The sequence below is a fragment of the Euleptes europaea genome, chromosome 1 (assembly GCF_029931775.1).
Source record: "Euleptes europaea isolate rEulEur1 chromosome 1, rEulEur1.hap1, whole genome shotgun sequence".
Lineage (NCBI taxonomy): Eukaryota > Metazoa > Chordata > Lepidosauria > Squamata > Sphaerodactylidae > Euleptes > Euleptes europaea.
Genome location: NC_079312.1, coordinates 158,317,227 through 158,344,269, shown reverse-complemented (window position 1 = coordinate 158,344,269; position 27,043 = coordinate 158,317,227). Strand labels below are relative to the sequence as shown.

Sequence of the window (27,043 nt, the reverse complement as noted above, 5' to 3'; positions counted from 1 at the left end):
GAAACCGGATTCTCAAGGAAGGATTTTTGCTTAAATCCGATGACACTGTGGTACAGATTCACCCATATGGGATACACAAGGGAGTATGCCTGGCTAAACTGAACCTGGTTCTCAGTCTTCTTTCACTCCAAGAACTGGACTTTGGAAAATGTTCCAGGCTATGTTTTTGTGACATCTTGTTATAGTTTTGGAGTGGCTCTTTGCGGCACCATAGTGGCTTCCCTGTCCAAGGCAAGATGTGGGAGACAATAACCTTTTTTCTGTTTTGAGACAACTTGATTTACACAGCCCTGCAACAAGGGATCTTGCAATTCAAAAAATACATGGAACTGTGTTCAGAGTGGTAATATGGCCAATTCTCATGAACAGACCTAGGCATACCATTTATTGTATGTGTCCTAAAACTCGCTAAAGCTCAGGAGTACCACCTAGAGCGCCTGGAACCCTAGATGACACTAAAATAAAGTTATTCAGTTCCATTCCACATTGGACCATCCTGGCAGACTTAACCCCTTTTGGACAAAGGATGACCTAGTTTAGATCAGAGCGTCTATTCGTCATGGAAGTTCAGAGCCATTACCCGGTACCTGACAGAGGTGGGACTATATGGGATATTGCTTTGGTTGGTAAAAGTAGCTGCTAACATCGGAGATGGGGATTTGTGTGGGATTGGAGAAATCTGCTTGTCGTTCTTAGAAAGGAGGCTGGCATAGGTGCAACTCCCATTTAGCATAAATATCTGTACATTTGGGATTTTTCCCTAGTCTCCAGTTTTCAGTCTTCTGTGGAAACTGGGCCCACAAGTTGGATAGGAGTTAAGGACTCCTTCAACTTTTTGTTAGCACAAGGAACTCTGCACAGGCTCTGAGGAACCAGCTACAGCTTAAGTAATGTGATTAACTTAGTTAGTGCAACTGTATTGCTTTTCATTTGAATATCTGTTGTTGCTGCGTGTTTCCCCTGTATTTTGTTTCCCCTTTTTCCACCTCTTTTCGAATCCAAATACCCTTTCCCTTTTTTCCCCTCTTTTACAGTAAACCTTTTTATAAACACTTTTTTTGGCTTCATTTAATACATTCTATTTCTCTGGGGTATTTCCTTTAATCTCTTCCCCATGTGCTAGACTGCATAGGTGCTATCAGGTTGGGTATAAATTCTTTTGTAATTGCTCTAGTATTTGGCTGGAAGAGTACCTACTCAGCAGGACATTCTCAGGAGGTCCTGAGTGGCGGCAGCAGGTTACCAGGGTACTTTCCAGGGAACCCTTGGTCGACGGAGTTTCCCAGCAAGGAAAGACACCGTTTCCCCTCTTCCTACCGGAATAGTATGCAAGCTCTAACTCTTTGCCACACGATGTGGCAACATTCACTGGTTTATGTCTTTAGAGGAAAAATGACACATTGACAAAGGGTGCGGCCATCAATTAGCCATGACAGCTACAAGTTGGAACCTCCTTATTCCACAGAAGCTAACTGCCAGGTTCTGGGGACAAAGAGAATGGTACTCAACCATATCTTCTCTCCTATGAACTAAAGCATGAGGGTTCCATACAGCAGCCTTCTTTCGATCTACCCACCTGTACCATCTCCATGCGAAGGAGTCAATCTACTTTTTATACATTACACAACCTGGGAAGGTTTAGACTAGTGATAGATAGTTTATTTGCGGCCCTTGGCCAGATAAAACAAGATACACATGGACTAAAATGGTCTTACCAACAAAGGTTTACAGTCCAAGCCTTAAATCACTTAAAAATAAATAAATAAATAACATCCAAGTTACATCTGCCATTTGGACTAAGAGACTACTCTGTGGCAACAAATTTTCATTCCAGCCATACAAAATTTTGCTAATTGAGAGGTGATTGAGGGATTATCTCCTTGTAGGAGCTTTTCTATCTTTTCTTTTTCCCTGTCGGGTCCCATTCTCAGAGGTTTAGACTAGTGGTTTTCAAGCTGCATTCCAGGGAGGCCTCCCAGAGCTCCTCAGAAGTCTACAGCAGCTCTTGAATAAGAGCAAAAGAGACAGCTTGCCCACTGCTAATGGGCAGCTGCAAGAGATCACAGGGGAAGATCTCAAGCTATATCAGCAGTTCATGCAGAATGATAGAGAAACCAAAACAGGCCTGGCTATGGCTACATGTGGAGTGGTATGACACATTCTCAGCAGGAGTTCCTGGGCAGACGGGGAGCAAACTGGGTCCATCGATGTAGGAAGGTTAAAAACCACCGTTTTAGACTGTTTTCCTGACTTAACAAAGATGACTATGACCCAGCTCAGGCTGGTTTACAGCACAGCATCCTCTGAGCCCACCACCTTCCCAGCCCCAATGTTTACCGTTAGAGAGAGCAGAGAGAGCATGGCTAGTGGGTAGCCCAGGTTCCTTTGCCAAGCTGAGGCCTTGCGGCGTGTTTCTGTCAAAAAGCACAATGCATACAGGAGTGGAGTCACTTAAATATTAACAGTTCTCATGTAGTGGCCAAAGCCATCATATTTATTCCATCCTCTCTGCCGAGATCATGAATGAGCTCCTCATAAAAGAGTAGTTGATTCCTCAAAGAGTGCCCACTAGTGTCTTTCCTGATGCCCAAAGCATCGAACCAGTCCTGGCCTTCCTCTGTCACACTGAAGCTAGAGGTGCCTCAGAGACAATCAGGAGGTACCACCATTGTGTCTATAGGCATCACCCATTCGGAAGCAGCTACCTCTATCATGGGACAATACTTGGCTTAGAACCTCCCACATTGTGTGACTGGCCCCAGCTCCCACGGCAGCCATTTTGTAGCTGGCCCCAGCTTCCACGGCAGCCATTTTGTAGCTAACTGAGTCTGGAAGGAAGCCGTTTTGGGATGCTGGTTTTCAAAATTCCAAAAATTTCAAAACAGCAACAATTAATTGCACAACTATTCAAAACCAAATTAAAGCTTTTTAGTTGAAATTTATTCAACAAAACTGATGAACTTGATCCAGTGGTACCAGCTCTTCAAAGTCTGGAAAAAAATTCTATAGTTTCCACCAAATTTACCAGCATGGTGCCATAGCTTGAAGGGGACCACCTCTAGTTCCCCCCTGCTGCCCTCTTGCTTCTTAGTGCCCCCCTAGGTAATCCCACCGCCCCCCAGGGGTTGGTACTGCCCACTTTGGGAACCAATGCTTTAAATGAACAATCTAAAGGTTGGGAATCACAAAAGATGTGGGTCTCCTCAGTCACGGCACTACAATCATGGAACTTTCTTCCTCAGCAGGCCTTGTTTTCCCCAGCTGTTGCTCAACCTTTTATAAGAGAGGCTTCTTTCAAAAGGCTTTTAGAGAAGCACAAATATATTTTCATCTGTTCTGTCTTAGTTTTGATTTGTGAGTTCCCCAGACTCAAAAATACCTAGAAAAAATGGGCTATAAACAGAAATCAATATGACCTTATAATTTATTGAACAGACCAAAGGTGACACAAACATGCAGAATCCAGCATTCTGACAATTTTAGATTTCATTCCCCCCTCCAAAAAGAAAAAAGTGTATACCCTTCATGGCTAGAAAACATGTGGGACACACCTGGTGAGGAAAAGTACTTCTCTCTTACTTCTCCACACTCACACCGCCTCAGGATTAGCAGAAATGCTACCCTTATTCTGGGAGCATAGAGCACACGCAGAAAGTGTGGCTGCAGAAAGTAAAGATGTACTTCAGAAAAGCAAACCCAAGGATGCTGGATTCCAAGATCTCACTGTTGTGCATTATTTTGGCATACATGTTCTCCTTCTGCCCATCCTTACCCAGTGTTATCCTGTGTGTGTGGATTGCTAGATATTGTTGTCTCAGCAGGTCCATGTCAAGGTTGAGCCAGCAGGAGGTTTTCCCTATACAATACAAAAAGAAGAAAAAAGCCAAATCAATCTCCCCATTAGAGGGTGAATCTATATGAGCCACTATGCCCAACTTCACTAGCCTCAGCCTGAAGGCAGAAGAGTAGCCAGCCAAATCCTCTACTAACCCTAGATGCAGGAATTTCAGGCTGGGCTCATCCCACCCTCAGTCCTGTCCAGCCATAGTTGGACACTCACCAGAGTTGATCTTGCGACAAATGGCAGCTTCCTCGAACCCCGTGCAGTTCAGTTGCTCATCTAGATCCTCCAGCAGCTGCAGACAAGGAAACCCATATGAGGCATCAGACAATCCAGAGCCCAACTAGACACCGGCTACGCATCTGCTTGCTTTACTCCCTTCAAACATGCCATTCCAACACAGTCATGGCTGCGACTGAAAGCAAGATTTCCTCCACCATTTTTTTCAAATGGCTAGCCAAAATATTAAGGTCAGGTCAAGAAATAACTGAGCAAAAGCCTTGCCCACTTAGATCCTAACAAAACAGCCAAAATTGGCATTCTACATTTCTAGTTTCTAGTTTTGGGGATTTTCAAGATAATGCCTGGCAGTGTGCAGGCGTTACCCGCCAAAATCTGAGAGTGTTTTCAAATGCCACAATCACTCATGGACATGCTGAGGGTTGCCTTAAGTAAAAGATAACTATGTGGAATAAATCAAAAAAAGGACACAAGGCCTACACAACAGCATGCATCGCACAAAGACTAGAATCCAGCTTTGTTGATATTTAAAAACAAACCCAGACTGATATTCCTGGATTTAAATGCAAGATAACAATGGTGAGGCAACACCTTTGATGGGCAACACACAAGACACAGCAGTCAGAAGACACAGCAGACCTGCCCTGCAATTCTCCAGGAGGACTCCCCTTAGACACCTGTCACTGTGCTGAGCTTGAACCACACACACTGCTCTGTTGCTAGGGTTACCAACCTCCAGGTGGTGGCTGGATATCTCCTGGTATTACAACTGATCTCTGGGTGACAGAGATCAGTTTACCTGGAGAAAATGGCCGCTTTGAAAGGTGGACTCTATGGCACTATATCCCACTGAAGTCCCTCCCCTCACCAAACCCTGCCCTCCCCAGACCCCAAAGCCAGTATCTCCAGGTATATCCCAGCCTGGAGCTGGCAGCCCTATCCATCACACCTTCCCTAGGCCTCCGGCCTCCCACTGAAGCCAGTGACTGCACCCTTCTTCCAGCACCCCCACCCATAGTTATCTTGCCACCTTCACTCTCTCAGGCCACACTGCAGTACCCTGACCACTCTGGCCTGCTGCTCCTTCTTTCATTTCTCCCTCCCTTCCCCCCCCTTAGATTCCTATCTAAACAACCCTTTAACAATAACATATCTTGCTTTCCTGGATGTTCCTCTACCCTTTGTACTACTCCTAGCAAATGCTAAAACCACCTCCGATCTTACCCTGGGCTTCACCAGTAGCGTCCCCGTAACAGTGAACATACGTGACAGGCCAAAAGGTGTGCACACTGTGAAAGAAAGAAAGGGAAGTCAAGAATGAGCAGCATAACGCAAACCGCCAGGAGGTGGTGTCGATCTCCACTTTCAGGCTGCACACTCAGGCAGAAGCGGAAGCCTCAGCCTGCTCTGCCACATGGCCCTTCTCTTTTGGGTCAGAAGCAGGACAACTCCTGCAGCCAACAATCCATCTGGCTCTGAAATGCCCTCCTTCTGCAGCGCATCTGATACTGGACTCCTCAAACCAGGGAGAGATGGTGATGCCAAACCCAGCACTCCCCCAACACCATGCTTTCTGAGCCCATAAAGAATTGTAGGCAACCTAAGAACACCCTGTCCTGCCAAGAGACAGCACTGCATGAAAGATATATGCAGTCTGGCAGAAACTCAAGCTAGGCTGCCCAAGGCCCTGGAATATTAATTCAGCCTGAGGCAAAAGAGCTGGTCGTTTCCCAAACAGCTGGGGATCTCTTGACAGCAATTTCGCCCATTTGTTTGATAAGCAGAGTCATAACACAGAAATAGTGGGGAGAACACAGATTATAGGGAGGTATGTCTCAGTAATTCACACTGTATTCCTTTATCCCATGAAAACCAGTTATTGGTACTACTGTCCGTTCAATGTGGTAAAAAATCCACTCTTGAAATAAACTAAGCAATCGCCTTCCTTTCTAAACAGCCAATATCTGACCACATCACCATAAATTCCTCCCAGAGGAACAAAAAGAAGGCTGTTGCAACTCTCGCTTCTCCAGGGGATAAAGGAATGAACAGTGCAGTCTTCAGCAGAGTTATTCCCTTCAAAATCCATTGAAGGCAATGGGCTAAGAAGGTTATAACCCTGCTTAGGACCACAAGGTAAATGATCTGCCAGCGGCTCCTCATGACATCTGCACTCAAACCGGAGAGCCAAACTACAGGGTGTGCATGCGTGAGCCAGTGTGGCATCGTAGCTAATGTGCTGGGCTAAGATCCTTTGTTAAAATCCCCACTCAGTTACATTACTGGGTGACCTTGGGTCAGTCCCGTTCCGTCTCTCACCCTCACCTCCCTTCACAACAGTAAAAGGGAAGAAAGGAGAACTACGTATGCTGGCCTGAGCTCCTGAGAAGTTAGAAAGATGTGACAGGCAGAATAGAAGTTGAAGGACTTCAAAAAACAGCCAGCAAAGACTCAGCAGGTGATGGTCAAAGTGTGGTGTAGTGGTTAAGAGTGGTGGTTTGGAGCAGTGGACTCTGATCTGGAGAACCAGGTTTGATTCCCCACTCCTCAGCATGAGCTGCGAAGGCTAATCTGGTGAACCAGATTATAGCCGCAGCCAGCTGGGTGACCTTGGGCAAGTTACAGCTCTGTTAGAGCTTTCTCAGCCTCCCCTACCTCACAGGGTGTCTGTTGTTGGGAGGGGAAGGGAAGGTGATTGTAAGCCAGTTTGATTCTGCCTTAAGTGGTAGAGAAAGTTGGCATATAAAAAACAACAACTCTTCTCTCTCTCCCCCCTCGAGAGTTTCTGTATTCAACCACGGAAACATCTCCAACTTCCAGACTGACAGATCAGTCCAAAAGCAGAAGCGGTACAGTAGGTTTGAGAGAAGCAGGTGGGGAGAGAGAGATTGGCCTTAATATTATCAGGTCTGTTTTGATAAAGGTACAGTCAGGAAAGCACTTCTGCTGTACAAGCACACCCCAGCATAGATAAGCACACAATTTTCATCCAATACATGTATTTGCTTTTCTCAGTAGAAATGACTTTATGGCTGTTCTGTTCCTCACAGACATTAAATGTACAGCGAGTTAGGAATGGTGCATCATCCTCAAAGCTAAGGAAACCAACACTCAGGAGAAGTTTCTCACCCAAGGGAGGAAAGCACAGCTGAACTGAAAACATTTAGGGCCCTTCTAAGCATCTCAACTTTATCCCGCCTTCCCTCCAAGGAGCTCTGAATGGCAGACACGGCCCTTCCCTCCTCCATTTTATCCTCAAAAATTGTGCTGTGAGGCAAGTTAGGCACTGAGTGAGAGACTGGACCATCCCCTCTCAATGACATTCTTGGCATGCTGAGGATTTGAGCCCTGACACCCCTAGGCCTGCCCCAGTAATAGTTACTCCCCAATTGCACAACACAGGCTAACTGCAGCCCCTAACACTCCGGTCTGGGTTTGGGGTCTGGTGTGGCACTCCCCTCTTTCCCAGAGTCCCTCCCAAATATGGGATTGGATCACTTACAAAGCAGCAGCAGCACACCAAACAGGGAGATGCAGGAATAGAGGTAGGGGAGATAATACTCCCAGAAGTCTGTGGAAGAAAGACAGGCAATTAAAGGTATCTTGTCACTAGCCCAGGCAAAGGACTGTGGAGACCAAGAGGCAGCAAGCACATTGCCCAGTTCAACCATTCAGAGCACAGCCCAGGAGTCCAGACTTCCAGCCCATTCTTCCACTACACAGTCAATTTTCCCAAGACAAAACTTAGCGCTCATGGGAGCGATCACCAAGGAGTCGGGCTGCTGGTAACGTCATCATTATCCCTCCCCTTTTTCTTCATGTACCCTTCTCAAAATTTCCAAGGAAAATAGTCCCAGTCGGGCCACTTAACGCAGCACTTAGGTCTCCGCTGTGCTTCTCCAGCCCATGGGGACCTTGCAAGCATCCTCAGAACACTCAGCCAAAATCCCTACAGCCCTGCAAAATTTTAAGCTATAAACACCCCCCAAAACCACCAACTTTCCCAGCCAGTTAGTTCCAGCCGGTGATCCATTGTCCAGTCTCGAGATTTTCATCCAGCCTTCATGATTCCGATTTCTGAAGATTCATTTGGAACCAGGGATAGTGTTCATAGCCCTAACCCACTAGGCATGTCCTAAGCAAAGCAGGTCACTAGTAGAGGACAACCCATTTGAATCTGCAGCTAGGCAGAACACAACGTGATCTACTTTAGCTTTCATTGGGTGGTTTCAACAAGCAGGCTTTTGATGAAGTGAGTTTGTTGCTTAGTCACTAGGGAAGTCAGAGTTTTGCTTATATACTGAATTGCAGTTTCTGAGCAAGTGGGTGTATAAAAAAATTGAAATGCTCCTGAAAGGGGATGAAAAAAATAGCCTTAAGATGCATACTGGGTGTTTCTAGTGAATTTTTTTAAGCCTATGTATTACATCATATTCCCCTCCGATTACTGCTGGCAGTGAAGTCAGGGAGCTTAGAGCTTGATCCCTGTGCATGTTTATTCATTCACAGGATTGCTTTCCTCTCCTCTTTAGAGTACATTCAAGCCTCAACAATGGGAAACACAAGACCAGGAGATGCAACTCACCATAAAGAGATTCCCTGCTGGCCGCATCATTGTCCACAATGGCCGACGCAACCCAGACCATTCCCAGCACCAAGAAGGTTAGCAACAGGAGCACCACGAAGGTCTCATACACGCGGGCCATGATCCCCTGGAGAAAGAAAGAAGGGACCGTGTTGCTTCAAGACTGGAGACAGAATTAGGAATTGGGGGGGGGGGGCATGTCAGAAGAACTGCTGGTACCTTCTTTGATCCTGCAAAGCCTTCAGCCTCAGTGAAGAAGTAGGCAAAAGGCATAAGGAAGACGAGGGAGAGGTTGGAGAAGAGGAAAACCAGATTCCAGAGCCCTGCAGAAGAGAAGAATGAGAGAGGGTTATTTGAGCAAAGGCAAGTCTCTGAACATTGAGTGCCAACTTTCCCAGGTGTGCACTTTCTTTCCCCCCACCTACCCCATTCTACAACTGGAGATCAAGCCGCAAGGCCATCTACTTACACCAGGTCATTCCCCATGCCCTTTTCAGACCTGGATCCTGCCTGTCCTGTTCACTTTCAAAATCTTATGTGGGGGCTTACTGTGCTCTCAAGTCAAGCAACAGCAGGCACACACAGAAAAACACTCTTCTTGAATCTTGTAGGTTATCCAGGCTGTGTGACCATGGTCTTGGTATTTTCTTTCCTGACGTTTCGCCAGCAGCTGTGGCAGGCATCTTCAGAGGAGTAACACTGAAGGACAGTCTCTCTCTGAAGATGCCTGCCACAGCTGCTGGCGAAACGTCAGGAAAGAAAATACCAAGACCATGGTCACACAGCCCGGATAACCTACAAGAACCAATGAATGCTGACCGTGAAAGTCTTCGACAATACTCTGCTTGAAGTTCAGAAAGCCAAATTCTGGAAATGCACTGTTGAACAGTTACATAATTATACAAACAATGTCAACTGTGGTTGATCCAGTGAACTAAACATAAAATTTGACACCCCGCCCCCAAAAGAGACACTCCAGAAATACCAGCCATCAGGAACAGGTTGCCTGAGACAGTGGCTTGTGTGCAGTCATCCCTACTCAAACGGAAACACAGGGAGCTTTCCCATGATCTTTTCCAAGCCTGCACCTTTCAGCCCCCAGCAAAAAAATTCCTAGGGCTTTGAGAGTTCTGCAGAGGAATAGCTGCATAGGCTGGGGGCTCAAATTAGGAGGGACAAGGAGGATGTCCTTGTGGAAGAGGAGCGATTTCATCCCCGGCTACTTCCCTCACTCCAACCCCACAACTGCTCCTCCACAGGGATGCTACAATCTCAGGAATGATCTCTCTGGGGGTTGCAGGAACACAGAGTCATGTGGGGAAATTCTGGCTTCTATTCAGATGGCTGGATACAGGCTGAGGCCATTCGTGATGGGCTTGGTTGCCATTGAGTAATACTAGAGGTAAAGGGAGAAACGAAGCTCAAGGGACACTGACAAGCAGCAATACACAGCATCGAGGCCAGGACTGGAAACAGGATGCTCTGAAGAACTCAGTTGTCTCTCGCAATGGCTTTCATTTGTAAATCTTGCCCAAGCAGCCACGGGGACTAGAAGTTTGTCCCTCTCAGGACACAAAGGTGGGAGTCTCAAGAATCTGATGGATGCCTGGTTCTGGACACCAAGTTGTGAGATTTCCAGTAGAATGGAAGGCACACTGTATATTACATCCCTAGCTATTATCAAAGAGACCCATGACATGCTCCCATACTCTCTGTGAGCAAAGCACGCCCCTCTGCCCGTCCAACACAAAGAGAGCTGTTGCGAGCCCAAAGTGCTTGCATTAGGCCAGCTCAGGGAGCTCACCGTGGATGAGAGAGCCGTTCAGCCACTGGATGTAATAGTTCTGTGGAAAGGAGAGCAGGACTTCATTGCTGATGATGGAGAAGGGCAACAGCAGCACAGCGCCGAGAGAGACTGCCAAGGTGAAGGTGCACAGCCACAGCCTGGGGACGGAACAAAGAGAGAGTTGGACATGTGTCGCCTGGAAGGGGGATGTGTGGGGACACTCTTTAGGCACAATTCCCCTCCTTCTGAAAGAAGGCCTGGTTAGAACAGGCTGGAGAAGGGGGCAGAACGGATGGCACTACTTTGAACAGTTCTTTGCATAAAAGCCCCACAGGAAGAATGACCCTGAAGTATGTGTGCACACGCATGGGGAATAGAATCTATCAGAGGAAGGGCCAGGAGGGCCATTTGGCTTCAAGCCCAAAGGTAGCCTCAAATGTAGACACCTGTTAAGTTTGGTCCCTATCAGACAAAAATGCGCCACACACACTGAGCTCAGAGCTGCAAATTTGAACTTTTCATCATTTTAAAATGTTTTTCTTATTTACAGTGACAATCCTCAAAAGCTATCAAATGGCCCAGGCCTCTCTGGCCCTCTGTTTACAGAGAGTATTTAAACAGATCCTCCACCCTGCAGTTTGAAGCATACTTCTCTGGTATGCATGAACCACGCCTAACACAACCAGCAGCAGAGTCAGCACAGCCAAAGACCATCTCTCCCACCCACCCCCAAGAAGATCTTGCACAACAGTTCTCTTACCACCTGTTGCCTTATCTTTTCTAGTCTAACAACTTGTTTCCCTTCTCACATAACATAGCTGCATAACGGAGGGGACCTAAGCTCCTAGCCTCGCTTCTGCATCTGCCAGGTTGCACTTCCCTCCTTCAAGGAGAAACAAATTCCATGTGCTAGCACTACAGTGTCTTCTAGCAGCAGAACTTGGAAACATCAGCATATTTATACCCTTCACAACAGCACTGGGAATTAAGAAAAATATCACACATCGACATGTCTGAAGAAACATAGGCAATATTCCTTGAGCCTTTGGGTGAAACGCTAGCTTTTGCAGATGGTCCCATAATTCTGCCACTTTGGATGGATGCATTTAAGGCAAAATGCCAAGAAGCCTTCAATCATTAAACATGTTAGGCAGGCCAACTGAAGATGGGAGGAGACCCTTCACATTGTCTCCGTGTATGCATTTGTAGGAGGACTGAAGTGTTGGGCCGAGAAGCACTGATACCTCTGTAAACCCTTTCCTACTCAGTTCTCATTTCAATTGGGTGGCAAACTGATTTTTAAAGGGGAGGGGGGGAACACTATGAACAGAGAAGTTGGTATTGGGTCTAGCAAAAGGGAGGAAAAAAGAAATCACAGACAAGCACACGCCAGCACAGGATGCACAAAGGAAACTTACGCAATTCTGTTGACAGCAGCATCCTCGTCATCATCAACTAAGAGAACAGAGGAAAAAGATGTCCTGTGAGTTGAGGCTCCACTTCCAAGCACACCTGCAACACATACCAGCTTGGAAGAGACTCAAAGGACATTTTGGTTAAGTGATTTGAATGTGTGATCCAATCTGTTTCCTGCCCAGGTTCAGTGCAGGACTGCTTTGAATGGGATTCTCTGGACCACAATGAGGCCAGCAGCACCTTCAGATCCTCTGAATTCTACACAACAGCTGCTTTTTGCAGCTGTTGTGTAGAACTTGGGGGGGGGAAGAGTCACATTGATACTAACCTGCCTAATGCCAACAAAACAATATTTATCCAATTGCCGTGATTGGGGGCCTTGTGCCAGACTCTCAGGTGCAAGCCTGCTTTTGGATCACATTAAGGAGCGAAAATCAGGAAGTTCTCTCCAGCATCAAACTACAGAACTGATCACAATTGAGAAGTGTGGCAGAGGGTACCTGCCTCATGCCCCAAGGGCCAGGTTTCCTAGGCTCACTGCTGCCACGGCAATTTGGTTAAACAACAGCACAAACTGTCTGATGAGAAGAGTCCTTTCCCAGGGGATGGCACAGAGTAAAGCTTGGAAAAGAGGCAGGGCCCTAGAGAACATAGCCTCCCTAAGGCAACCCAATTGGGGGGAAGAAGGAAAGAAGCCCCCTTTGTTGCTGGCTTCACTTGAAAGAGGCTGGATTCTGCACAACAGTCAACAGACCAAGAGACCCAAAAGGACTGATCTAGTTCACAGCAAATGATAATCAGCTGGACTCCCTCTCTCCCTCTCCTCCAGGAGAACTCTCACATTTGCCAGTGAAATGCTTCAAGGGCCATTACAGACCAGGCTTAGGGGTTGCTTTTAAATAAAGCGGTCATGCCCAGCAAGCCGAGGTCATACTAGAGATCTTGGAAGGTGCAGGGTGGGAGAGGAAAGACAATGACCAAGTATCCCCAGAGGTGGCATTGACAAAAAAAGACCCCAGGGTTGTGGGCCCTCTCATCTTGGAGAACGACAACAATTCTGTAAGCGATCCATTGCTGTAGGCAGAAGACTTTATTGGTCTTCAACAGGAGTTCTTAGACCAGGTCATTCTTGCATCACTGGGGCTTAAAAAAACATCAAGGTTCCCACAGGAAGTTTTGCTGTTGTTTCTTTGAATTTAAGAAAGTTACTTCAAAAATAAAATAAAATGGGAGACACTTATCTTGCAGGATGCTTTTACCACAGTCAAGGAGAAAACACCAGGGATGCATAAAAGCTTTCAAAAACAGGTGGGATGGTGCAGACACCTCCCCAACGAACCTTGAATCACAGAGTTGGGAGCACAGCTTGCTGTATTAAGACACACCAACTGGGTTGGTGCCATCTCCTAGTGCTGTCAGGACATGTGGGGGAGGAGAGATCAGAGAGGCACTGCTACTCCCCCCCACACACACACACATAACTAGCAGCTTTCCAAAACCAAGCACACACTCTGAAAACAGTATGATCCACACGTCAAAGCCTTGTGTCTTACAAGTTCCCACTCTCCCACTTACCAGTGAAGTCTGTGTTCCTTTTGAAGCGGGTTAGAATAAAGTGGCAGAGGATGTATAGGCTGGCAAAGAGAAGGGTGCAGATCTGCAGGAAAACAAGGAGACACAGGCTTATTTTATTTTATTAGATATCTATCCCACCCTTTCCTATGGTCAGGCTCAGGGCGGCTAACAACCAAAGAATGCAATCAGTTTTAAAAATACACGATATTATAAATTGTGGTTAAAAACCTTATTAGCTTTAAAATTCCAGTTGGTGCCCTTAACATCTAATAACAATGACAGGGATAACCAGTCAAGGAGGGGGGAGGGAATGGGAAGGGAAGGTAGAAACAAAAAGGTACCAAGAACACAACTGAGGGAATGGGAATGGGGTAGGGGAAGTGAGGCGAGCTAGGATGTATGGTAATTGTCACTGCCTCAACCATAGGCCTGGTGGAACATCTCACAGGCCCTGCGGAATTGAGCTAGGCCCCGCAAGGCATGGGTCTCACTTGATAGAGCTTTCCACCAGGCCAGGGCCAGAGCTGAGAAAGCTCTGGCTGAGGACAGCTGAATTCTTCTTGGGCTAGGGACCTCCAGTAGATTATTAATACCTAAGATTAACACTCATGGGGGGTGTATTGCGAGAGACGGTCCCGCAGGTACAATGGTCCCAGACTGTTTAGGGCTTTAAAGGTTAATACCAAAACCTTGAACCTGATCCGGTACTCAACTTGGAGGTTAAGACACTAGTGACCCAGTGCACAGATACATTAGTTGGAGATTCACACTTAGGTACAATCAACGTCAGCCATCCCCAAAGTTAATCCTGAGTTGGCAGAAGGAATAAAGAGAGCTTAGTCCCTATATGCCTCCAAGACCAAATGCCCTTTACCAAAATCCCAGCTCCACACACCCCTCATTCCCTGTGCTCAGAAATTCATAGGTGCAAAGGAAGGAGAAACAGCCATTACATCAACAAGAAAGAGATTTAGGGGACAGGATTAGAGGTTGTTGGTTGAAGGCACCCCTCTCCCACCATAAAGTTGTTCCCATTAAGGTCACCATTCTTCGCATCGGAGACAAGCACCTGCAGCCAGCAAAGAAGGAGCCGTGGCATACCATTTGATACATGGGTGGGGGGAGACTTACAGGACAGGGGCTAATGGGGGAATCATTCAAAAATATCCTTCAGAATCATCGCTTTCATCCTGAATGGCAGCATGGAATGGAAGCAAGGAAATAGAATACACCAGCAACATTAACCTCACCAGAAACAGAGTACACCAAGATGATGCCACCCCACCCCCCCGATAATGGGCTAGCAGCAGTCTTTCCAGTCTTGTAAAAAAAAATGAACATTTCTAATTAGTTACTGTCATCAAGGAGCAACTGTAAATAAACCAGTCTTCCTCTGGACATCTTTTGCACCATTCAAAACAAGTGTCTGAAACAATGTTGAACCTTGGAAGATTACCAAATTTAATTCCAATATTTGCGATGCAGATTCCTCCTTTGAACTAGGAATGCTGCGAATTTCATGTCAAACATATTTGACAGTCGAACTTCCCGCTCTCAAATGGATCGATCAGATGTGAGCTATCACCCAGCCTGATTGACTGGCAGTGAACGACTTGAAAGCCTGCTAAACAGGTTTGCATCGGGGTTTTTCAAAACTGTGCATGTGCAAAGTAATAAGAACTACTTCAATTAGCACCAAAGGGTGTTTTTTAAACACAAAATTTATGACTGGTTTAACAATGGATGGCTGCACCATACAGTGAGAAAATGTTTTCCCTGCATTTTTGGGCAGGTTTAAAAAAAAAAAAAAATCAGTAAATGCTATTGACAACTAGCATCCTAACAGTGTATTGCAATGGTCACACATGAACACATGCAGCTGCCTTATACTGAATCAGACCCTTGGTCCATCAAAGTCAGTATTGTCTACTCAGACCAGCAGCGGTTCTCCAGGGTCTCAGACAGGGGTCTTTCACATCACCTACCTGGTCGCTTTAGTTTCAGCTTTCATTTAAAATATATATATATATCTAGCCCTCCCCATTGTGGAGTTCTAAGAGGAAAGGTGCAGGCACCACTTTCCCCCCTTTAACTCCACAATAGAAGGGACTAGACTTACTTTTTAAAGAAGATCATTGTTAAAATGTAAGTTTGCAAAAGTGTTTACCAGTTTTAAGAAAAGACTTTCAAAAATCTGCCAGTGGCATGGCTACAAGAAAAGCCAATTGTATTCCTTCCTATCAGTGTAGTAGCCTTGTTGAGCAGGTAAACAGTCAAACCACTCAGCAAATGGAAAAAGCCAAACCAGGTGGTGTTCAAGCATCCCATCCTTCAAAACCAAAGCATAAATGCAAATAGGCAAGATAGCTAAAGGCTCAAGTAATTCATAGGAACAGCCGTGTTCATTCATGGTACACTTGGTCATGATCAATATATATACATTGCCCAAGCTGTGAGCTGTGTTCGGTTACACAATTACTTCTTTCCACACTGAACTCTGCACAGAGCTGTTTAAAAATATTTTTTGCATTTTGCAAGCTGCTTTGAATAACAATAGGAACGGAAGAGTTATAAATACTCAAAATAAATAAATGGAAACACCAAGTGTCCATGTGAACAAGGCAGGGCTAAACCTGAACATTCAGTGTATGGCCTACTGCTTTGCAGAAGCATTTCTGAAATCATTCTCCTTCACCCTGAAATCCTCCACCTCCTGCTAAGACTCAAGAGGAGCATTAAATTGCTAGCACCAAGTTGTCCAACAAGAACAGGTCACCCTTCCAGAACTCATTAATGTTTCAACCGTCACATGTTGTTTGCTAGGCAGGGTTAGGGCATTCTGTCTGTAGTGATTAAAAAAGCCAGATTTAATTTTAAGCATCGTTTTCTCTTGCTCACGTTTCAGACTCCTGATCCTATAAAAGCTCCAACTACTCAACTGTGCAGTGACAGATGTCAGCCCAACACGTGAGGGGTGGCCCACACACAAAGTGGTACTTGTGAACAGTATACACCAAGGCTTGGATCCGAGGAGATGTGTGTGAGCATATAATAAGAATTTCTAATATAATAGGCATTTCTATGCAGACATGGGGGATTGGGATGGCTGATTTTTACCTTCCAGAAACAACCCCTCAGGCGTCACCAGGTGCTACTCCAGAGGGACCATTATGGGGCAATGTGAGCTTCTGCTAGCAAAGAGGAACTGAAAAGACCCCACACACATGGCTTCCAATCTCACTGCAAGTCCACATTACTCAGTACAACAATCCTTTAAAAGAGTCCTTCAGGCAACAAAGCATTATTTAAGATTAGTGTACCGCCTTTCTCCTTAGAACTTGTGTTCATTATTACAGTAACATTCAGGTCTCTCTCTCTTGTAGATGGAGGAAATAGTAGCAGAATACCACTCAGGGACCAAGTCACATGACCTCAGACATGAGGCAAAAACAGGGAACATATTCCCAGGCTGAGAATGCAAACACTACAGAGGCCACAAACACACACTCCAGAGAAAATCAGCAATTAGTAAACTCAAGTCAATGCAACCAGACATTCACAATAAACACTGACAATAAAACAGATTTTAAACCATGGCTGATTATTTTCAAGATATTAACAAAAAGTACTGGCCCAAGCTTATAAGGTCTGTCTTGTCCAGTGTACCACAATTCTGGCTGACAGGAAGAAAAAAACCTTCTGAACTTATATCAGACCCAAACGGGCCCAGGGGAATAAGCATAGATGGAACGATTTCTGACAGCGACACTGTTAGCCTGACAGGAGATGATAAGGACTGGGCGTATTCTGCATATGGGTAAGACAGACCATGTAAACATGGCTTCTCAGCTCTGTCAAGTTTGTGCTATTGAAACTGTAGATCAACACTGCAGAAACACAAGTGCAGATCAGCAACGAAGTCTCAAAGGGGAGAAATGAAAATAAAAAGTACTTGCATCAGATGAGGAAGTGGGCCTCTAACCCTCACACAAGTCTATATCCTCTTCCACTGGTTACTAGCCTTTCTCTCTCATGACAAAAGGCCTGTGTGTGTGTGTCAAGTGCCATCCCTTCAAACCTAAGGTGACCCTATGAATTAATAACATCCAAATGTCCTATTGTTAACAGCCTAGCTCAGGACTTGCAAACTGAGGGCCGTGGCTTCCTTTTACTCCATTTCATGTTGGGTTTTCCTCTTTTCCTGCTGCCTTCAACTTTTCCTAGCATTAGTGTCTTTTCCAGTGACTCTCGCTTTCTCATAATGTGACCCAAGTATGATAGGCTCAGTTTAGTCATTTGAGCTTCTACAGAAAGGTTCAGGCCTGATTTGATCTAGAACCCACTGATTTGTCTTTTTGGCAGTCTACACCATCTGTAAAATTGTCCTCCAACACCACATTTCAAACATATCAACTTCCTTCCTGTCAGCTTTCTTCACTGTCTACCACCACCCCACCTAACATTTCTTCCACAGAGGTAAAGGAAGCAGAAGTGAGAAAAGACATTTATACTAGTAAATTGGCATCCTGTGTTTTGAGAGCTGGAAATCCCTGCCTACGAGATGACGTGGCAGGAAGTTATGCAGCAGGGCTGGTTGAGGTGGTTTCTACAAGGTGCCCTGAATTGTTTGAGCCACAAAGATTGGGGACATGCCCATCCCAAACAAAGGAAACGTCACAGCCCTGTAATTGGCTGTCTTTAGCAATAAGCAAGAGGCAAACCGGCTTTAATAAAGAGTCTCCTAAGAATATACAACAAAACACAGCACAACCCTATTAAGAAAGAGCCATCACCAGCTGGAAGATGACACTGACCACAGCTATTATAAACATCATTCCCATCTGTTTAGTTCCAGATAGCCATGGTAGTCCATAGAAACCCCTGCCTGATACCATCCATGAGAGCCAATGTGTCGTAGTACTTGGATTGTCAGACTATGCCCCCTTTCAGGTTACCGTGCTAAACCAGATGTAATCCATTGTTGGCTCGAATCCAAGGAAAGCAATTCAGGGATGGGTGTTTCACTCAGCTCGTTTCAATCCGTCTATGAGCTGTCTCTAAAGCACTCTGACCCTTTCAAACAGTGCCGCTATTTTCCCCCCACCTTTTTCTGCGCTGTGTTCTTTTTCAGCTTTTTAAAAAACATTCTAAGATTTGCGCTATAGTGCTAAAGCTGCACCATTGCCATTGACATGCCTGTAGCTGTTGAAAAAGAACATGGCTTGGGAAAAGGCGTGGGGGGGTGGGGGGGATAGTGGTCCTTTTGGAAGCACTCCAGACTGTTCACAACGGAGCGATTCAGAAGTGCAAGGAAGAACTGAAAATGGGAGAAAGCATTTTTCATAAAACAATGGCTGAGCCCTAGGATGCCAACAGAACGCAAGCAGCTTTGTTGGAAAAGGTAAAAAAAAATCTGTTAGCAGCCAAGAGGACAAACGGTTGTATCTGAATTGACACAAAAAAATCAGTTAGCAACTGGCTGCTCAAACGGATTATAAGGGCAGGTTGAAAGGAGCCTAGGATTTGGGAGATCCAGATTTGAATCCCTTCTCTGCCATGGAAGCTTGCTGGTGATCTTGAGCCAGCATGGTGTAGTGGTTAAGAGCGGTGGACTCTGATCTGGAGAACTGGGCTGGTTTCCCCACTCCTCCACATGAAGCCAGCTGGGTGACCTTGGGCTAGTCCCAGCTCTGTTAGAGCTCTCTCAGCCGCACCTACCTCACAGGGTCTGTTGTGGGGAGGGGAAGGAAAGGTGATTGTAAGCCAGTTTGATTCTGCCTTAAGTGATAGAGAAAGTCGGCATATAAAAGCCAACTCTTCTTTTTTCTCCCCCTTCCAACCTACTTCACAGGGGTGTTGGAAGGATAAAACAGAGAAGGCTGTAGACAGCTTTAGATTCCCATGGGGGAGGGAGTGGGGTATTAAATGACGTTATTAAGACCAAGACTGGCACAACACACAGTGCAAGACTTTGGGTCTTCCAGAATTCATCAGACTGGATGTTAACATACAAAAAAAGGAGGGAGTGATGGACAGGTTAGGTTCCGCCTCTCCCTAAGAGCAGCCAATGGGAAATGATGGGCTGTCAGTCAGGTGACAGTTGAAAACAGCCGTTAAAAGCATTTTCAACTGTCTCTCTGAAAAAGCCCTGTTCAGATGAATAAAGGCAGAGGCACCTGGGCAGGTATGTGGGTCCTAGGCCATGAAGGGATTTATAGATAATAATCAGCACCTTGAATTGAACCTAGAAACTAAATGGAAAGCAATAAAGGGACTGCAAAATGGATGTAATGTTTTAATTTAATGTGTCTGATAAGAATGAGGTTGCAGCATTTTGCTCAAGATGAAGTTTCTGAGCAGGTATAGTGCCATGTAGCGTGTATTAGAGCAGTCTCTAGACCAGGGGTGGGGAACCTTTTTTCTGCCAAGGGCCATTTGGCTATTTATACCATCATTCGCGGGCCATACAAAATTATCAACTTAAAAATTAGCCTGCTATATTTGGTCAAACAGTTAGCGAAGAGGCACGACCAGAGACAGCTCTGAGTGTCTGCCACGTAGTTTCTCCACGGCCCGGGTGGGAAAGGGTTAACACAGTTTCTTGGGAGGTCCTAGCAGCTCCATAGATAATGACTCTTCTGCAAGGGGGGAAAAGGTTCCTTTTCTTGGCAAAACAAACTCACATCCACCTTGAATAGAGGCTATTCCTGTCCGCGGGAGGAGGCAGATCGCCAGTCTTAGATCCTTCTGAGCTAGAGATCTGCCAGGACCCACAAAGGGCCAGACCAAATGATTTCACGGGCCTTATACAGCCCCCGGGCCTGACGTTCCCCACCCCTGCTCTAGACACTCAAGGTTATGGTAGCATGGATCCACATGGCCAGGTCAGATGGGTTAAGATATGGTGCTAATCTTCGTGCCAGATGGAAATGGAGGGAGGCATTTTTTCACAGCTGATGCCACCTGTCTCCCCAGCAATGGTGCTGGGTCAGCTGTACCCTATCAAATGTGCAAAGAATATTACCCTCAATGCTTCAGTTTCACCAACCAGCATCACCTAACATCTAACTAGAATTCAGTTCCAAACCTGTTCCCCTTTAGCCACTTGACCACAGCAAGCAAGTGCTGGCTCAGGACAGTCCAAACAGAATCAGAAATACATAGCTGGGGTGTCATCAGCATAGTGATGAATTCCCCCAACACCAAAATCATGGATCAGCTCTCCTAAGGGCCTTAACATAGAGCAGGGGTCCCCAACATTTTTGAGCCTGCGGGCACATTTGGAATTCTGGCACGGCATGGTGGGCACCAAGACAAAATGGCTGAGTTAAAATGGCTGCTGCAAGAGGCAGAGCCAGCCAGAAAATGATTGTCACAACTTCAGTAACATGGTGCAGATCCTTGTGCTGTGGTGGCAGCTGCCCCTGAAGGAACATTTTTTAAAAAATCAGCACAGCCAATCAAATCTCCAATAGTCCATCGGAAGCCTTGCAGGGCAAATGCCCTATCTGGCCCTGCCCACTTCCTAAAAACACCTGGCGGGTGCCAGAAAAGGTATCGGTGGGTGCCATGGCACCACATTGGGGATCCCTGACATACAAAGTTAAAAGGCATGGGTGATAAAACTGATTTCTATGGGAACCCACACTGTTAATGCCTGGTACAGATCTAAATATTTCTCTGTTTTGCAGAGAAGCCAGGTATGAGTCACCACTGTATGAATGAAGAACAGTCCTACAACAAGCCGATTCAGGCCCAAACTCAGCACAGCTTACCTCCCTCTCAAAAATCTGAGGAACAGCCTGCTCTAGTACAATCCCACAGCCAGAAACTGCTATTTTCCCAAGCCACATATGCTGCAAATAAAATAAACAGTACTTTCCCAATTCCACAGCCATGTACACAGGGCAGGACAAAGGCTGAAAGATCAGTGCAGCACATTTTAAGCCAAAGCTGTTATCACCGGACAACGTGGCCAGTATCTAGGTGGCTAAGCCCCCGTTCTGCTCAAGAGCATCCTTCACATGGGTCCATCCCGCAAAGGCCAAACACCTTTATCAGGTGGCCACCTTGCTGACACTCCCAGGACAGAACCCAGACTCCTCCTGACCAGTTACAGATTTCATTATTTTTTCCCGTCCCTCAGATTTTATGGAGAAAACAAGAAAGGGTAAAGTCGAGGCTCAACATGCAGACATGATGCTCAAAAGCCATAGAAGTCCTCTGTAAGATCACCTCCCGTTGCTTACAACCTCCCTACCCAAAGATTATCAAGTGGTGGCTGAGAGGCTTCAAGGGAATTTTATCTGGTCTACTGGCAGCCCCCACCAAAATGGAAATTTATATACTGAGAAGGCCAAAACGTCCCCAAAGTTTTTTTTCCCCTTGCAAGAAAGTGATTATAAGGAGTTCATAGTGGCGCACCTCCCCCATTTCATCAACACAAAAACCCTGGGAAGACAGGCAAGGCTTAGTGTGCGCAACAGGCTCAAGACCACCCAGTTAGCTTCCATGGCAGAGTGGGGATTCAGACCCCAGACTCCCAGACCCTAGCCTGACACCCCAGCCACAACACCACTCTAGCTGCCCATGCTGGCTACGTACCCCTATTTTAGCTCATTAGCAGATGAAAGAGATCACTTTCCCATTTAAGAATTCAGAAAGGGAACCAAGAAGCACAGCATACTGGAAGCCTGTGTCTCTGCAAGGCAACCCTTGGCAGATGGGAACCCCAGCATGTCAAACCAACCAGCCAAACCAACCAGGATCCTTTACAGACCAGTACTCTAAACCCTTCAACTAAACATGCACAAGCCTGCTGCTTGGTGGCTCAGGTATGAGATCCCTGAACTCCTTTCAGAATTTCTTCAGATAACATTAATGGCAGGTACACATTGTTACTGCCGTGTGTTGTCTTACACAATGGGGAATGGGGGGGATTGATGCAAGAGCGAACAAGCATGCAGAAGGTAAAAGGTCGGAGTGCCACGCTGACTGTGCTGAGACAAGGAACTTCTAAAGGACTCCCAAGGAGGAAAAAACGAACAGGGTCAGAGTCCGACTGGATGAGGGGGAAATTTAGTCCCACGTAAGCCACGCACTTCTCTGGTTTGTATTAGGCATCTCAACTCAGATGGAAACTATTTGCCTTCTCAGAAGTGAATGTAGAGTCTCTCTTCCACCATTCCTGTACAAGAACGAGTTGATCTATTTCACTCAGAGAAACTCTAGGCATGTTTACTCAGAAGGAAGTCCCAGCTTGGACAATGGGACTTCCAGGTCAGTTTGTGCTAAACTGCAGCACTGGTGAGCTTGGAATCAGATATACTTCAGAAAGGCCATGCTGGATTTGATCTTAAACAGAGATTTTTCGGGGAGCAGTTCCTAAAAAGAATGCGGTAGGCCATCTGACTCCGAACAAGCCATGCAGGTGACAAATTGTGATGGAGCTTCATATGTACCCCCCTCTAAAAACTGGGCACTAAGGAAACCTGAAGTCTCCAAAATACACAAACCAGGAGCATTAAACAGGCTGCCTTGTGATCAGATGCTGCAGTGGCACTCCCTCCTCAGAGGGCCAGGACCTCATCATGAACTCGCACATGGTTACATGTCATTAGGTTGCTCCCAATAAAAGGTATTATGGATTTCTGTAATAATCTATACCCTCTAACCTCCGGGGTCAACTGTTACAGCCAGTGCTAAAATTCAAAAAGTGCTGCAATCAACTTCCACGCAGGCATAACAAGATGGGAGCAGAGTCCACCAATTCCATGTTCGCCTGTCAGCATCCACAAACTGGTTCTGACTTTCAAAGCAACTCTTCACAGCATGGGACCTCTGTTACTCAGACAGCCATTCCCCGTATGGCTCTACTCCACAATGTTCAGAAATGACCCCAGGGTAGATTTGATTTAAATAATTTAAAACACTAGTCAGTAAGACTAGATTTAAATCATGATTTTCTACACTCTTTTATGGCCTGCAGCCATTAGAGATTTTATCCTCCAGGGAGATAATATGATAAACCTCAGGCTATACACACAAGGATCCCAAGGATCAAAGAGTTTCACTTTCATTTTTGCTGCTTGCCCCTACCTCCTCACAATTAGCTCCTTGTGCAGATCTATTCCACTCCAAACAATCTTCTATTCATTGAACCTCTTGAAATCTAGCACTTATGGGGTATGGGGTTAATTCTGTGTACACAGATTTGCAAAGGAACAATGGGATTAAGGGCTTTTTCTCAACTCTGTAGGTTTAGTTTATAACATTTTTGCTCTGAAGAGGCATGTTATCTCTGCATACACAAATTCAGTTTTGAGAACTGCAAAACCAAGCATCTGTGATAATATCTTCTAGTTAGAAGAAATTGCCCAAAATAATCTTAAAGAAACCTCTTCGTGAATGGATTAATGCAATTCATTTACCAAAAAAATTAAACATTGCATGAATATACAGCCTCATGCTACATAACTAAAAACTAATCCTTATTTCATGATGAATAACATTTGGACTATAACTTATCTTAAATAGAAAACTACTTCAGCTGAAAAGGGCACCCTGATATGGGGGGGGGGGCACTTGGGACTGCAGGAGGGCAGGAGGGAAGCAAGCTGTGCTCTGCAAGCAGAAATCTTTCTATCTATGGACACTCGTCCTGCTTCCACTGCCAAAGAGGATACAAGTTTGCTTTCCATTAAAAAAAAAAAAAATCAAACCAAGATGTTTCAAAATGTTGAATTTTATACCCAATACAAAACTAACAACAAGGTCTCACTGTGGGATTGTGGATTGAAGCCGGATGCGTCCTACTCCTCAGATGACAGGATGTTATCATTCTTCTACTTTATTCCGGAATTTCCTCGGCCTTAATCAACTGTTACTTGTTTCTTGGGAGCCTGAGAGTCTCAAGCAGGGTGTGAGGGCCATGTGTCTCTGACTCCCCTTAGGAGTGGGTGCTAGTGGTCCAATCCACTTGGCCCTGGTTACAAAAGAACCTGGAACGGGCCAAACGCAAAGACAAGGAACAAGCCGATAAACACCGGTCCCCGGGCTGGGAACTTAAAGTAGGGGAGCAGGTTTATCTCTCCACCAAGAACCTGCGCTCGCTCCGACCCTGCAAAAAACTCAATGATCGATTCGTAGGACCTTTTCCCATATCCCGAGTGATCAATGAAGTCACAGTGGAATTGGTGCTGCCAAAAACCCTTAAGGGCATTCACCCAGTCTTTCACATCAGTCTACTTAAACCGTACGTGGCCGCTCCCCAACTCCACTCCCCCCCCAAGCCAGAGATTCCTACGGTGGTGGGCGGGGACACACACTTGGAAGTGTCCAAGGTCTTAGATTCCAAATGGAAGAAAGGGAAATTGTACTATTTTGTTCGATGGAAACATCTGGGTCCTGCACACGATGAATGGGTGGCAGCCCCCCACATGGCGGCCCCCCGCCTGGTTCGTGAGTTCCACTGTGCCTACCCTGATAAGCCTCGCCCTCCCGACCTTGCGGGAGGGAGGCCTTAAGGGGGGCAGAATGTGAGGGCCATGTGTCTGACTCCCCTTCTCCTTTCCGTATCCTCCTCCCCTATCCCCTTTGAACTCGTAAAAGCAGTTCACACCTCCCCGGGTCCAGGCGCCTCGTCTGTCTTTCCCAGGTGCCGCCTTCCCCTCCCCTGCTGCGCTTCATGCATGCACTCCCTCGGGCCAGATTCGACCTTGAAGATCTGATAGTCCCAACAGTCTTTCTGAGACCGTTTGATGTTTTGTATTGCACCAATCTATCTTGTAGCTTCCCATAACAGAAGTGTGAACCCCAGTGCCCTGTAGGAGATATATTCTGTAACCCTGATCGGTAGCTCACTTGCAACTTTAAACTCGTGTCTGTCTTGTACCATCTGAAGCCTTCAATAAATCCTTTGTTTCTGCATCCAAGTCTGAGCAAGTGATTTTGCGAAGTTAGCACAGTTGGGTTGGGACTCTCACATTAAGTTGCAAGTCCTTGCCTCTTCGTTCTACGCCTGTACCTTTTTGGACAGTCATGCGAGACGACGAGGAAACACCCTCTTCCCCTGAGAAACCGAAGGAGCCTGCAGCCCCGGAGTTGCCTGACCCCAACCCGCCGGAAGGTGACACCAAGCAGAAGGTGCCCAGAAGTGGGGGTACTAGGCCCAGGACCACCTTCAACTCCTGGTTGGACTCCCCCAAGGGCTGGTCCCTCTCCCGGACCGAGGCGAAGGCACGCCGGATGGCATTCCCTAGCGCGGGGCTCGAGGACGATCCCGTGCGTAAGGAGGTCCTAACGCTACTCCAGATGGACGAAGAGCGGAGGCGATGGCAGGAGGAACGCCAGGGTTTGCTGGAACGGATGGATACCATGCAGACCCTAATGCTCGAGATGGCCGCCGCAATGGATGCGTTAAAGGTACAGCCCCCTCCCGGTAATCCCCCAGACGGGACACCGGTGGCACCACCCGCTCCTCCCAGTACTCCGGCCCGCCGTGACTTGAAGATCACGTATGATGGGTCGGGAGACCAATTGACCTTCTTTATGGTCCAAGTAGACATTTTTATGCGGGAGCAGGGCCGAACCTTTACCTCCGAGGAATCCCAGGTCCAATACGTGGCCTCCCTCCTACAAGGCGAAGCGGCCGCGTGGATGGTGTTACAGTACGAGCTCCGCTCCCCTGTACTGCGGAGCCTGGATGAGTTCATGATTGCGCTCCGAAATCGGTTCGAGGACCCGAACCTGGGAGAGCGTGCCAAGGCTACTCTGATGCAACTACGCCAAGGGACTAAGTCGGTGGCGCAGTATGCAAGTGAATTCCAGTCGCTATCGAGCAGGATTTTGGATTGGAGCGAAGCGACCCGTGTGCAGTGCTTCAGAGAAGGATTGAACCCGGACCTGCAACATTGGGCCTTCATGCAAGGTAACCCCCCGGACGTTGAGGGTTGGGTGCGCCATGCCGCCGATATCGAGAATCGGAAGCAACTCCTGACCCTGTCCAAACAACGCACCGGCCGCGACTTTAAGCCAAGGGGGGACAGACCCGGCGGTACCAGAGACCCCCGACCCCCGGGCGGTGGCGGCCCCTCGACAGCCGAACGCCGCAAGCGCTTTGAAACAGGTGTGTGCTTAGTTTGTGGGGGTAAGGGTCACTTCGCCTCGCAATGCCGGTCCCGCTCCAGACGTCCGGCTCCTCCTCGCCCGACCCCAGCCGAACCGGAGAAGACCCCGGCGGAAGGTCAACCTCGACGCCGGAGCAGCGCACCTGGACGCCGGAGTGCGCCCTCCGTGTTGCACGCGCGCACCCAAGATGGAGCCTCCTCCTCAGCTGGTCCATCGGGACCCAGGATTACAAATGCAGCCTTTGACTCGGCCGAGTCACGGATTACAACTACCACGTCCCCTTCATCCAGCGAGGAGGAAGAATGGGAAGTGTCGGCAAAAAACGCCGTCAGTCTGCTGTAAGAGGGGCTCCTCAGCAGACCGCTCCGATTATTGTGCAAGAAGCTCCACAGATGGTAAGCGCCCAGGAAGATAATGTGTACATTAGGGTCCACCTTTCCCTACCCAAAGGGGGTTCGGTATTAGAATTCCC

General features: G+C 46.8%; 1 protein-coding gene across 1 annotated transcript in view; it reads right to left on the bottom strand.

Annotated features, from left to right (window-relative positions):
- LMBR1L (limb development membrane protein 1 like) overlaps positions 1-27,043 on the bottom strand; it is a 46,705-nt gene that overhangs the window by 4,599 nt on the left and 15,063 nt on the right. The window contains exons 2-11 of the mRNA XM_056862991.1: positions 13,444-13,525; positions 11,871-11,907; positions 10,471-10,610; positions 8,886-8,989; positions 8,667-8,793; positions 7,584-7,652; positions 5,306-5,370; positions 4,061-4,136; positions 3,773-3,856; positions 2,338-2,414 (exon numbers count right to left, since the gene is read on the bottom strand). Of these exons, the coding sequence (XP_056718969.1) occupies positions 2,338-2,414; positions 3,773-3,856; positions 4,061-4,136; positions 5,306-5,370; positions 7,584-7,652; positions 8,667-8,793; positions 8,886-8,989; positions 10,471-10,610; positions 11,871-11,907; positions 13,444-13,525 (861 nt within the window). The remainder of the gene's footprint in view (positions 1-2,337; positions 2,415-3,772; positions 3,857-4,060; positions 4,137-5,305; positions 5,371-7,583; positions 7,653-8,666; positions 8,794-8,885; positions 8,990-10,470; positions 10,611-11,870; positions 11,908-13,443; positions 13,526-27,043) is intronic.